The sequence below is a fragment of the Sciurus vulgaris genome (assembly GCF_902686455.1).
Source record: "Sciurus vulgaris genome assembly, chromosome: X".
In the NCBI taxonomy this organism is placed as follows: Eukaryota; Metazoa; Chordata; class Mammalia; order Rodentia; family Sciuridae; genus Sciurus; species Sciurus vulgaris.
Window position 1 is genome coordinate 88896252 of NC_136471.1, and position 12584 is coordinate 88908835.

Here is a 12584-nt window from a genome sequence, read left to right on the forward strand (position 1 = left end):
AGAGTAGCCAGCAGAGATTGTCTCCCATTGTGCAAACTCCATGCTCTTGTTTCCTTTAATAAGCAGAATTTTAAAATTTGATGCTGTATCACTTATTGTTGTTTTTATTTATTGCTCTTTTGGAATCTCATTAAATAACTCAATGCCTGTCCCAATATGCTGGAGTGTCTATACTATGTTATCTTCTGCCAGTAGCAGTTTTTCTAATTCCTCAGCCTTTTATTAACTTTGAAATGATTTTTGTGCAGGCTGAGAAATAGTTACCTACTTTCATTCTTTCACATATGAATATACAGTTTCTGTAGCACCATTTTTTAAAAATGCTATCTTTTCTGCAACATGTTTTTGTTACCTTTGTCAAGGGTCAAATCATGATATCTATGTGGATTTCCATGTCTTCTATTCCAATTCTTTCATATCTGTTTTTATGCAAATACTATGCTGTTTTTTGTTAATATAGCTTTGTTGTATAATTTGAAAACGGGTATTGTGATGCCTCCAGTATTGCTCTTAGAGTTTAGTATTTCTTTGTTTATTACGGGTCTTTCATTTTTCTATATGAATTTAAATACTGTTCTTTCTAGTTCTGTGAAGAATGTCATTGGTATTTTTGTGGGTATCTCATTGAATGTGTCGACTATGTTTGATAATATAGCTATTTTGACAATATTGCTTATGCCTATTTGAGAACTTGGGAGGTCTTTCTATCTTCTAAGGTCCTCTTCAATTTCTTTCTTAACTGTTGTATAATTTTCATTATAGAGGTCTTGTATCTCTTTCATGAGATTTATTTCTGGGTATTTTATATTTTTGTGGCCACTGTGAATGGAATTGTTTTCTTGATTTCTTTCTCAACAGGTTAATAATTGACATATAGGAAAGCTATTGATTTTTGTGTGTTGATCTTATATCCTGCTATTTTGCTCAACTTGTTTATGAGGGAGGTCTAAATTTTTTTCTGGTGTAGTTTTTTGGGTCAAGTATAAGATCACAACCTCTGCAAACAGAGATAATTTGACTTCTTCTATTTGTGTCCCTTTAATTTCCTTCTCTTGCCTAATTTCTCTGGCTAGAGTTTCAAGTACTATATTGAATAACAGTGGTGAAAGTGGACATCCCTGTCTTATTCATGATTTAAGAGAAAATGCTGTCATTTTTTTTTTCTTTGTTCAGTATAATGCTGGCTTTAAGTTTGTTATCAAGGTTGAGGTAAGTCCCTTTTATCCCTAGTTTATTCAGTGGTTTTTAACATGAATGGATGCTGAATTTTGCTGATGGACTTTTCTGCATCTAGTGGGATGATCATGCAATTTCAGTCCTTAATTCTATCTATGTGATAAATAATTATTATGTTTAACCAACCTTACACCTCTATGATGTAACCACCTTGATCATAGTATACAATTTTCTTGTTATGCTTTTGAAAATTTTTGGCTAATATTTTATCCAGAATTTTTGCATCTATGCTCATCAGGGATATTGTTTTGTAATTTTTCTCCTCGCTGTGTCTTTATCTGATTTTGGTATCAGATTGATACTGGATTCAGAGACACATAATATCTTGCTACAAAAATGCATTTTTAGTAGGACTGCAAATTAGCACAACCACTCTGGAAAGCAGTATGGAGATTCCTTGAATGACTAGGAATAGTATCACCATATGACCCAGCTATGCTACTTGGTATTCATCCAAAAGAACTAAAATCAGCTACTATAATGATATAGCCACATCAATGTTTATAGCAGTGCAATTCACAATAGTCATGTTGTGGAACCAGTCCAGATGCTCATTAGCAGATAAATGTGTACAGAAAATGTGGTATGTATACACAATGGAGTTTTATTCAACCATAAATAATAATGAAATTATGGCATTTGCTGATAAATGAATGGAACTGGAGAACATCATACTGAATAAATAAACCAGACTCAGAAAGTCAAAGTTTGAATGTTTTCTCTCATATGTGGAAGTCATAGCAAAATAAGGGGAAGAAGGGAGGAGGAACCTGTGGATTCCACAGAAAGAGAGGAGATCAATGTAAAAGAAGGAGAGGATTGAGGGGGCGGGAAGAGAGATGGGAAAAGGGAGGAACTACAGAATGAAATTGACCAAAGTATGCTATGCACATATGTGAATTTACCATAGTGAATTCCACCTTTATGTATATCTATAAAGCACCAATTTAAAAAAGAAAGAAAAAGAAGGAAGACAAATAGAGTAAAGGAAGGGGAATAGGGGAGGCAGGAAGGAAAGGAAAGAGAAAGTACTAGGGACTAAAATGAAGTCCATTTAATTTATAGTCCATGCATGTATGATTATGTCAATATCAACCCCATTATTATGTATAACTATAATGCTCCAACAAAAACATTAAAAAATAAATAGAAAAAATTTGATATAACTTTATCTAGAGTAAGAAAATTGAAGGTTCAAATAATAAAATCTAAAGTGAAAGGAGATTTTATAAATGATAATACTGAAATATAAAGAATCATAAGAGACAACTATAAACAATTATATGCCAACCAGTGGATAAGCTCAAAGAAAATAATAAATTCCTAGATACATACAACATATCAAGGTTAAATCATGAAGAAATAGAAAATATCAATATATTAATAATGAGTAAGAAGATTGAACCAGTAATAAAATTCCCCCATCAAAAAATAGTTTAGGATCAGATGGCCTCACTGATAAATTTTTCAAGGTGTACTGGGGATTTAACCCAGGGGCACATATCCACTGATTATATCCCCAGGTGTTTTAGCTTTTTTGCTGCTGTGGCTGAAGGACCCAACTAGAACAAATGTAGAGGAGGAAAAATTTATTTAGGGCTCATGGTTTCAGAGGTCTCAATCCATAGACAGCTGGCTCCATTCCTCAGAGTTTGAGGTGAGGCAGGACATCATGGCGGAAGAATGTGGCAGAGGGAAGCATCTCACATGGTGCTCAGGAAGCAGAGAGAGACTTCACTCTTCAGATACAAAAAATATACCCCATAGCCACACCCCAATGAACCACTTCCTCCTTGAGTTACCACTCAGATATTCCCATCAGGGAATTAATTTACTGACTAGGTTAAGGCTATAGCCCAATCATTTCTCCTCCAAACTTTGCATTGTCTCACATGTGAGCTTTTTGGGGATACCACATCTAAACCATAACACTGGCTCTTTTTATTTTATTTTATTTTTTAAAAATTTTGAGATTGGGTCTAAGTTGCTTAGGGCCTTGCAAAATTGCTGAGGTTGGCTTTGAACTTGTGATCATCCTGCCTCAATCTCCTGAGGCACTGGGAATACAGGCATGTGGCACCATGCCTGACTTCACTGCTGAATTTTACCAACCGATTAAAGAGCAATTAATACCATTTGTTCTTCAAAAGCTTCAAAAACTTGAAGGGGAAGAAACACTTTCTAAACTTATGAGAACAGTCAGACAAAGACACTACAAGAAAACTACAAACCAATATTACTAATAAACATAGCAGTACAAATCTTTAAGAAAATACTAAAAAACTGAATTCAGCATCACATCAAAAGGATTATTTATCAATCAATTGGGATTATTTCAGTGATGCAAGAATGATTCAATATATGTACTATGATTGGATTTGAATATGCCCTTAAAGTTCCTAATGTGGTGATATGAGAGGTGATGGAAGCTTTAAGAGGTGTTGTCTACTTGGACATAGGTAGATCACTGGAGGAACCACCCTTAGAAGAGATTAATGCTGGTTTCACAGAGTTAGTTCTCATGAAAACGACTTATTATAAAAAGAACAAGACTGGCTCCTTCCACTCTCTGGTCTCCTGTCTTGCCATGTGATCTCTCCCTTACACATGTTTCTGCAATGATGTCATCCACAATTAGTCCCTTACCTTAGGTCAAACAAATGGAACTGCTCAATCTTGAACTTTCAGCTTCCAAAACCTTGAGCTAAATAAACCTCTTCTCTTTATAAGTATTCAGCATCAGGTATTTTGCTACATCAACAGAAGATGAACTAATACAATATGTGAATTGATAAATGTGACACAACACATTAAAATAATGATAACAACACAAGAAAGGCCATACAAGACAAATTCATATCTAACATCAACTCAGTGATGGTAAGGTGACAGCTTTTCCCCCCAAATCAAGAATAAGACAAGAATTCCCACTCATACCATTTCTGTTCAACATAATACTAGAAGGCCTAGCCAGACCAATTAGGCAAAAGAAAGAAATAAAATATATCCAAATTGGAAAGGAAGAACTTAAATTGTCACTGTTTGAAGAAGACTCTGAACTTGCCTAGAAAAAATTCCTGAAGATACTACCCGCAAAACACAACTGTTAGAACTGATAAAATCGGTAAAGTTTTAGCATAAAAAAAAACATACAAAAATCAATAGCATTTCCAGCCTAAAAATGAATTACTTGGAAAAAAATCAAGAAAACATTACAACTCAAAATAGCTACAAAATTTTAAAAAAAGAAGGAAAATACTTAGGAACAAGTTTAACCAAGAAGGTGAAATATCTATAAAAGGACAACTATAAAACATCAAAGAAATTGAAGAAGACACAAATATATGGATCTATGCCCCATGTTCATGGGTTGGAGGAATTAATATTGTTAAAATGTCTCTACTACCCCAAATAAGCTACAGATTCAATATAGTATCTATCAAAATGTCAGCGATATTTTTCACAGAAATAGAAAAAATAATCCGAAAGTGTGTATGGAGCCATGAAAGACCTTAAACTACTGAAATAATCTTGAAAAAAAGAACAAATACAGAGGCATCACACTATCTAATTTGAAAATTTACTACAAATCTACAGCAATCAAAATGATATACTGGCATTAAAACTGACACATAAACTAATAGAACAGAATAGAGTCCAAAAATCCATGCATTTTATGGTCAATTAATTTTCAATAAAGATTCAAGTAACATACAATGGGGAAAAGAATAGTCCATTTAATAAATAGTGCTGAGAAAACTGTATATCCACATATAGAAGAATGAAATTAGATTCTATTCTCACATCATATACAACAATTAACTCAAAATGGATTAAATACTTAAACATTTAAGACCTGAAAATATAAAACTACCATATGAAAACAGTGAAGGCATTCTTTGTTTATTTTTATGTGGTGTTGGGGATTGAAACCAGTGCCTCATGTGTACAAGGCAAGTGCTCTACCACTGAGCCACAGCCCCAGCCCTAGAAGGCATTCTTAATGACATTTTTTTTGGCAAGGATATTTCAGATGTGAACCAAAAGCAAATTCAACAAGTGAAAATGTAGAGAAATGAGAATAAATCAAACTGAAAAGCTTTTGCATAGAAAAGAAAATAATAAACAGTGAAGAGACAACTTAAGGAATGGGAGACAATATGCAACTTACACATCTGGTAATGGATTAATATCCAAAATATATAAGGAATACATTCAACTTAATTTCAGTTATCCAAACCAAACTAAACCAAACTAAAGGACTGAATAGACATTTTTTTTAAAAAAGACATGAATTGCCAAAAAGCATATGAAGATACACTCAACATCATTAAACCATCAGGGAAATACAAATCAAACCATAATGATATATCACCTCACATCTTTTAGGATCATATTTTTCAAAATGTCAAAAGAAAACAAGTGCTGGTGAAGATTTGAAGAAAAGGGAACAATTGTACACTATGGAGATGTAAATTGGTACAGGCTTTATGAAAAACATTGTGGAATCTTCTCAAGACTTTAAAAATAGAGTCAGCATATATGATCCAGCAATCTCATTTCTGTACATATGTCAAAAAGAAATGATTGGTATGCCAACAGGACATCTGTACTTCCATGCTTAATGTAGCATTATTTACAATAGTCAAGATATGGAAGCAAAGAGTTCCACAATAGATGAATGGATAAATTGTGAGACATAAGTGTGTATATACAATGGAATATGATTCAGCATTATAAAAGCATGACATACTGTTATTTGCAACAACATGGATGAATACATTGTGCTTAGTAAAATAAGACAGATGCAGAAAAACAAATATTGCATTGTCTCATTTATATATGGAATCTTAAAAAAATTTTATTTATTTATTTATTTATTTATTTATTTATTTATTTATTTATTTATTTATTTATTTTGCAGTGCTGGGGATTTGAATCCAGGGCCTTGTGCTTGCGAGGCAAGCACTCTACCAACTGAGCTATATCCCCAGCCCCCCCAAATTTTTATTTTTTAAAAATCAAACTCATTGTAGAATGGTAGTTGCTAGGGGAGGTGGGTAGTAGAGGGGGAAAGGGAAGATATTGTTCTAAGGATAAAACTTTAAGTTTTAAGATTAATAATATCTGGATACCTAAGGTATAATATGGTGACAATAGTTAATAATAATGCAGTACACATGAAATTTGTTAAGAGAGTAAGCAAATCTCAATTTTTTTCACCATAGGTAAAATGGTAGCATATGAATTGATAGAAATGTTAGTTTGAGTGTGTGAGACAATGCAAGAAGACTTAAAGGTGAAATGATTTGGTTATGAGAGCCTTAACCCAATCAGTGAATTTATCCCCTGATAGGGACTGACTGGGTGATAACTGGTAACTAAAGTCTGGTAAGGTATGGCTGGTAGAGGTGGGCATTTGCAGAATGCCTTAGGGGTATATTTTGTTCCTGGTGAGAGGATTTTTTTTTCTCTTTCTCTCTCTCTCTCTCTTTTTTTCCCCTTCCTGGTGTGATGTCTTGAGCTACTTTCCTCTACCACCCCCTTTTGCCATGATGTTCTGCCTCAGCTTGAGCCCTGAAGAATGGAGCCAGCTTTCTATGAACTGAGATCTCTGAAAGCTGTCAGCCTCATAAGAAACTTATCCTCCTCAAAAATTGTTCTTGTCTAGTCACAGCAGCTAAAAAGCTGACTAAAACACAGAGTAAATCTGGCAATTAAGTATTATGAAAAATGGAATGTCAGAATAAGTTCAACATAACTATTGATACAAACGAGTGACTTTGTAGTCACTTGTTGGCTACCTATCCACTTCATACAACACATTTGTTTGACTTAATATTAAATCTTAATAGTAAATAACAAATGACAGTAGCTAATTTCATATTTATGAACTGGGCATGTCCTTCTGGGTCTTTATTTTTCCTCTAACAATTTGGCAACAGGATTTCAAATATGACCTTCCACAGTATTGTAGAAAATGTGGCTACCTTTTTTTGTGGCCACCTTTGATCAGGTAAGACACCCTATTTATTAAAAGACTCCCTTTGACTACTTGGGATTTCTGTGATTAGGTTTTTAAGGCAAATTCCAAATCTTCACTGCAAATTCTCAGTTATCATTTAACCAGAATCATTTAACCAGTTATCATTTAACCAGGTCTTTGGTTCTAAGACATTATCTCATTTTCCATTAGCTTTAGTAGTAGAAAATATGGGAAGCTTAGAATGTTATCAGCAACTCTTTCTTAAAAGGATTATTTTACTTTGTCATATTTAGAATGGGTAAACTTACAAAAGCCCTGGTTGGCAATGGTTACAGGAAGGCTCTTTTTTTTTTTTTCCATTTTTTAATTAAAAATCATAAATTTACATAGGGCAATGTTGTTTGATTCATTCTGTTATTTTTTCCCTTCCCCCCACCCCTCCCAACCCTCTTTTCCCTCTATACAGTCCTTCCTTCCTCTATCAGGAAGGCTCTTTTGAGGTAGAAAAATTAGTGCAAGTCAACAGATTTTTAGAAAATCCTTATCCAAAATGTATTGTTGTTATTTTGACAATGAAAATTAATCAGGAAATAGAAGATCAAACTTTATAGTCATAATGAGTTAAAAATTAGAAGAAAAAATTAAGTAACTGAAATACTATTTCTCAGCTTCTTAACCTTTCTCTACTACTGTTTTCTCTGTTTCCTTGCTCTTCTTTTCCTTGATCTAGAACCTAGGAGAAAAAGAGCAATGACCTCATGGAGTCATGGTTTCCAGAGGGTATAGGATCAGGGGATGACTTTCCTTTGGAAAGGGGAGTGTTGCTAGACTTATTAGAAGGTCCTGATGTGGGATACACAAGTTATGATTCCTCTTTTCCCTAAACCAATCATTTAAAGCATAGTTAGGAAGCAGGTATTATTAAGACATAGGAAGAAAGCTTATGGTAGGCAGAAAAATGGCCCGTCAAAGATGTTTTCTCCTAATCCTTAGGAACTGTGAATAGGTTACTTTACATGGCAAAGGGGAAATTAAGGTCGCTAGTCAAATTGGGACCTTGCTATTGTGAAATAATCCTAGATTATCTGGGTGGCCAGTGTAAATACAGAGTCCTCATTAGTAGAAGAATGTAGAAGAGTTAGATATTTGAGGATGCTAAGGTGATGGCTTTAACTTGGAGGAAGGGGTCACATGCCAAGAAATAAAAGTGGTCTTTAGAAGCCAGAAAGGGAAAGGAAACAAATTCTCTTCAAGGGTCTCCAGAATTAATAATGCCATGCAAACATCTTAACTTTAGCTTAGTAAGATCCATTTCCTATTTTGTATTAAGTCACAGGTTATTTTTTACTTGTTATAGCAGCAAAAGGCAACTAATACAAGGTAATATTAATAATTTGGATAAGAGAGTGTCTTAGTACAAAGGTATTAATGGATTTGGTTAGTGGTTGCCATAGTGAAATGGAAACAAGGGAATAAAAAATTTGGGTTACTAAATAACAAACAGGAAGTGAAACTAAAATACCACACAAACTAACATTTTTCATCTCAATGTGAACAGTATTATCATACATGGTTCACTGACCGATGTTCTAAATTCATGAGGAGCATACAGGGTCAGAGTAGACCACTGGTTCTCTATAATTTGTGGTGATATTTTTCCCCCTGGAATTGAGGCACAAATTAACGGAAAATGTGATTGGACAGTAAAAACACAAAGTTTCTCAGGTATATTCAGCATTAACTCAGTTTTGGAGGAAAAGATAAGGAAGACAAAAAGAAACATAAAAATTCAAAGTTAGCTTCTTGGTTAAGAAAACAAACCCTTATCTGGATTACCAACAAATAAGAAGGAATTCATAAGGGCTAACATGTTTTGTTCTCCATCTTTATAAAATGTCAAGTTATTGGAGAAAGAAAATAATAATTTAGGAAGATAAGAGGGATGCAATCTAATGCTGACGTTTCGCCACCTTCTCCAGGGTGCTTCCAACCTCCATGATATCAGACAGGAATTCACTGGCATGCAGTACAAACTAATGATCAAAATTGACATAATGAGGTAACTTAGAAGATAGGAATGGGAGTCTTATATGTCATTCTTTTCCTTCTCTTAATATTTCCCTGTCCTTTTCTTGTGGATACAGGAGTCATATATTTGCAATTTCAACTGACATTTTACCTTCTTTGGGGGGGTACCAGTAAATGAACTCAGGGGCACTTGACCACTGAGCACATCCCCAGCCCTATTTTGCATTTTCTTTAGAGACAGGGTCTCACTGAGTTGTTTAGTGCCTCGCTTTTGTTGAGGCTGACTTTGAACTCGAGATCCTCCTGTCTCAGCCTCCCAAGCTGCCAGGATTACAGGCATGCACCATTGAGACCATCTGACATTTTACTTCTTACCCTAATGCATAAAAAGATCAAGTTGCATCTCTATGTGCCCTTTTACTTCTGGGTTTCCCACGGAAATAAGTATTATTTTTTGAGGAAAATGCCTTTCTTATGTCTCCTGATGCTCCTGTTAACCTGTTCAGAAAGAATCTGCCATACAAACTAAGGGCTAACATGTTTTGTTCTCCAAATGAAGAATTTTCAAGTCTCCTGGAAGGTTAAGGCATCTGAACTGGCTAATGTGTGCCTTCTGAATCAAAAGGGTGACAAGGGAGAATGACGGTGTTGTGTGGAAAAACAACCTGAATTATAGAAAACAGATCCATCTTTATGGGTCCTAAAACAAATGATATAGGTTTAATAAAAGAGACTGATCTTATGGTCATATCTTACCACAAAGAATAAACACATCTGTGTATGCAAAACTATAGTCATGTGTAAAACAATTTTCCTCTCTTCAGCTAAAAAAGAAATACAACTTTTAAGGAGATACCTAGAGAAACAGAATAATAAAAAAGAGAAATTTGCCTTCTAATTTCCCATATTACCTGTGAGAAAAGAAATAAAATTAGACAAGGAAGGTTGATCTACTTAGAGATTTGTTCAAGATCTGAGAAAAATAAGTAAGTTTGTGTTTCTTCTGACACATGTGGTACTTTATTATCTTAACATATGTACCTATGCAATCTAAACATTTTTGTGTAATAGACTTGTATTCAGAGTAACTTTATTATGTAATGTTATGGTAAGTGGTATAACTTTTTTTTTTTTTTTTTTTTTCAACAGAACACAAAGTTTTATTTGCCGCCACTCCGTAGGAGGCAGTAAGCTTTCAAATTAGACTAGTCTTGGTAAAAAAGACAAGAGATTGTAAAGTGTTTCCACAAAATTCACAGGTGTGGAGAAAGGACCGCAAGGTTCACCTCAAAACACACACTCTGGAACCAATTCCAGCATTCACTTATCCAAATGTCACACCAGTGTGTCCTTTGGTATGGAAATACAGACTGACCGACGCTGATGACCACCGCTAGAAATGGCAACTGCGAGGAGGTCGGAAGTGTTTGTGCAGGAACATCCCGTGCTCTGACACTTGTGGTCTTTGCTTTAGTTTCCATTACAGAAAAAAACAAAGACACCCAAGGCCACCCTGTCCTCCACCACCACAACTTGCTGCTGGTCACTTCTAAGCCATCTCATACCATTTGGAATTGATTGTGCTGTTTCTCTATCTTTGTAAAAAATAAGTTTCACTTATTTTGTGTGAGAGTTACAAGTGGGAGAGAGGCATCCTGTCTTCTACCAGCACAGTGTCCATCCCAAACTGGTCAGTGCACTGCTTCACGGTGGCCAGGACACTCAGGAGCCGCTGGTCCACAGCATCTAGGTGAGGATCGGAGAGCACGGGGGAGATAGGATCATGGGCCATGGCAGATTTTAAGGCAGACTTTAGTACTCCATTCTTTAGGTAGTTCAGTCTGTTCCAGGTAGAAACCCTAATGATGCAGCACTGATAGAGAGGGGCAAGGATGCTTCTCTCATCCAGCGAGGGGTTCCCAAAGCTTTTGGCATTATCAAGAAGGATGAGCATACTAGCGCCCTCATCATCCTGAAAACTCTCATAGTGATGGCGGTCAGCATTGCCAATTAGGTAATCAAAGACAGAGGTGTCAATGATGTCCAGGAGGCGTGGGCCCGAGTCATACGGGGACGTTTTCTTCACAGCATCACAGTAGCTCTCATCATACTCCCACCTGGCCAATTTGCCTTCTCGGTAAGTCCTGCCCCAGGGGTGTCGGTGTTTCTGTAGAGGCCACACATCTGGAAGCCAAAGTGTGACAGATCCCTCCATTGTGTCTCCATCGGCACAAGCTGGCTCTGTTTCTCGGCAGTAATAGCACTTCCCATAGAAACAAGTATTGTTTCCTACAGCTAAGAAGGTGCTCAACAGCTGTTCCGTAGCAACAGGCTTGATCTCTGTCCGCAGATTAACAAATCTGCCAACCACCAAGGGGGCTCGGCGGAAACCCAGAATCCTGTCCAAATGAAAGGCCGCTACCTCTGCATTGTGTCTGTCATAACCAGCATATGGCTCCCCTTCCACCACATAGTCTCGGCTATACCGCTTAGGTTTGAAGACAACTTTTTGTCCTCCTTCAAGTATCAGTAAGGCTTTCAGCTGTGTCCCTTTATAACCCACATCAGCTTTAATGATTTTCTTGGTGGCCATGGCATGCATGATCGCCCCCAGTTCTGGTGTCTCTTCAGGGTACACTTCTCGGGGTACCACCCACTGGGCTGCAATCTCCCATGGAGACTGCAAAGTGTGGTCCAGCTTGGGTGCCAACTCCACCCGCAAGCCAGTCATCATTCGGTGAAAAGCCCTCTGGTCCTCCCGGTTGGCAGCTGATGTATCTAAGTTGTCAATCAGGAAAACTTTGGTGAAGATAAAGATGACAAGGAGTATTGCTAACAGCACGACTCGCTGCTTAAGCTTCATGGTGACCTCTTTTCTTCCTCCCCTAACCCACTCTCTCACTTATTAAGGAGAGCAGGTGGTGATGGTCAGCAAGGAGATTCCATGATTACACACACTGGTCCATTTCTTCACTGGAGTGTCCCCACAATCCCTGCCACAACGGCACATTCTTCTCCCTCTTCATCTTCAACTTGGAGTCTTCAACTAAAATTCAAAACGTACACGCGAACCCAGCTCTGCTGCTGGCACACCGACTCCAGGAGGATCCGATCCAACATGCCACCGGCCACAGCCCCGCTGACTGGGACCACCGCGTCCAGATCCTCCGGGGGCAGCGGCGAGTCGGACTCGAGCCCCGGGAACATCTCCGGCCAGGACAGCGCCTCCGCGGCTCCTCCGGACGACGGAGAGAGCTCCATGGTGCCCCGGAGGGACGAGGCGGCGGCCGCGCGGCAGCGGCTCCGCGCCCTGCCCGCGCGCAGGGAGGACGGC

At 37.1% G+C, this 12584-nt stretch overlaps 1 protein-coding gene across 1 annotated transcript; it reads right to left on the reverse strand.

Annotated features, from left to right (window-relative positions):
• Window positions 1-10401: 10401 nt before the first annotated feature.
• Window positions 10402-12268, reverse strand: LOC306651707 (glycosaminoglycan xylosylkinase). The gene has a single exon (XM_079124435.1). The coding sequence runs from the start codon at window positions 12111-12113 to the stop codon at window positions 10884-10886; it is 1230 nt and encodes a 409-aa protein (XP_078980561.1). The 5' UTR covers window positions 12114-12268; the 3' UTR covers window positions 10402-10883.
• Window positions 12269-12584: the final 316 nt, after the last annotated feature.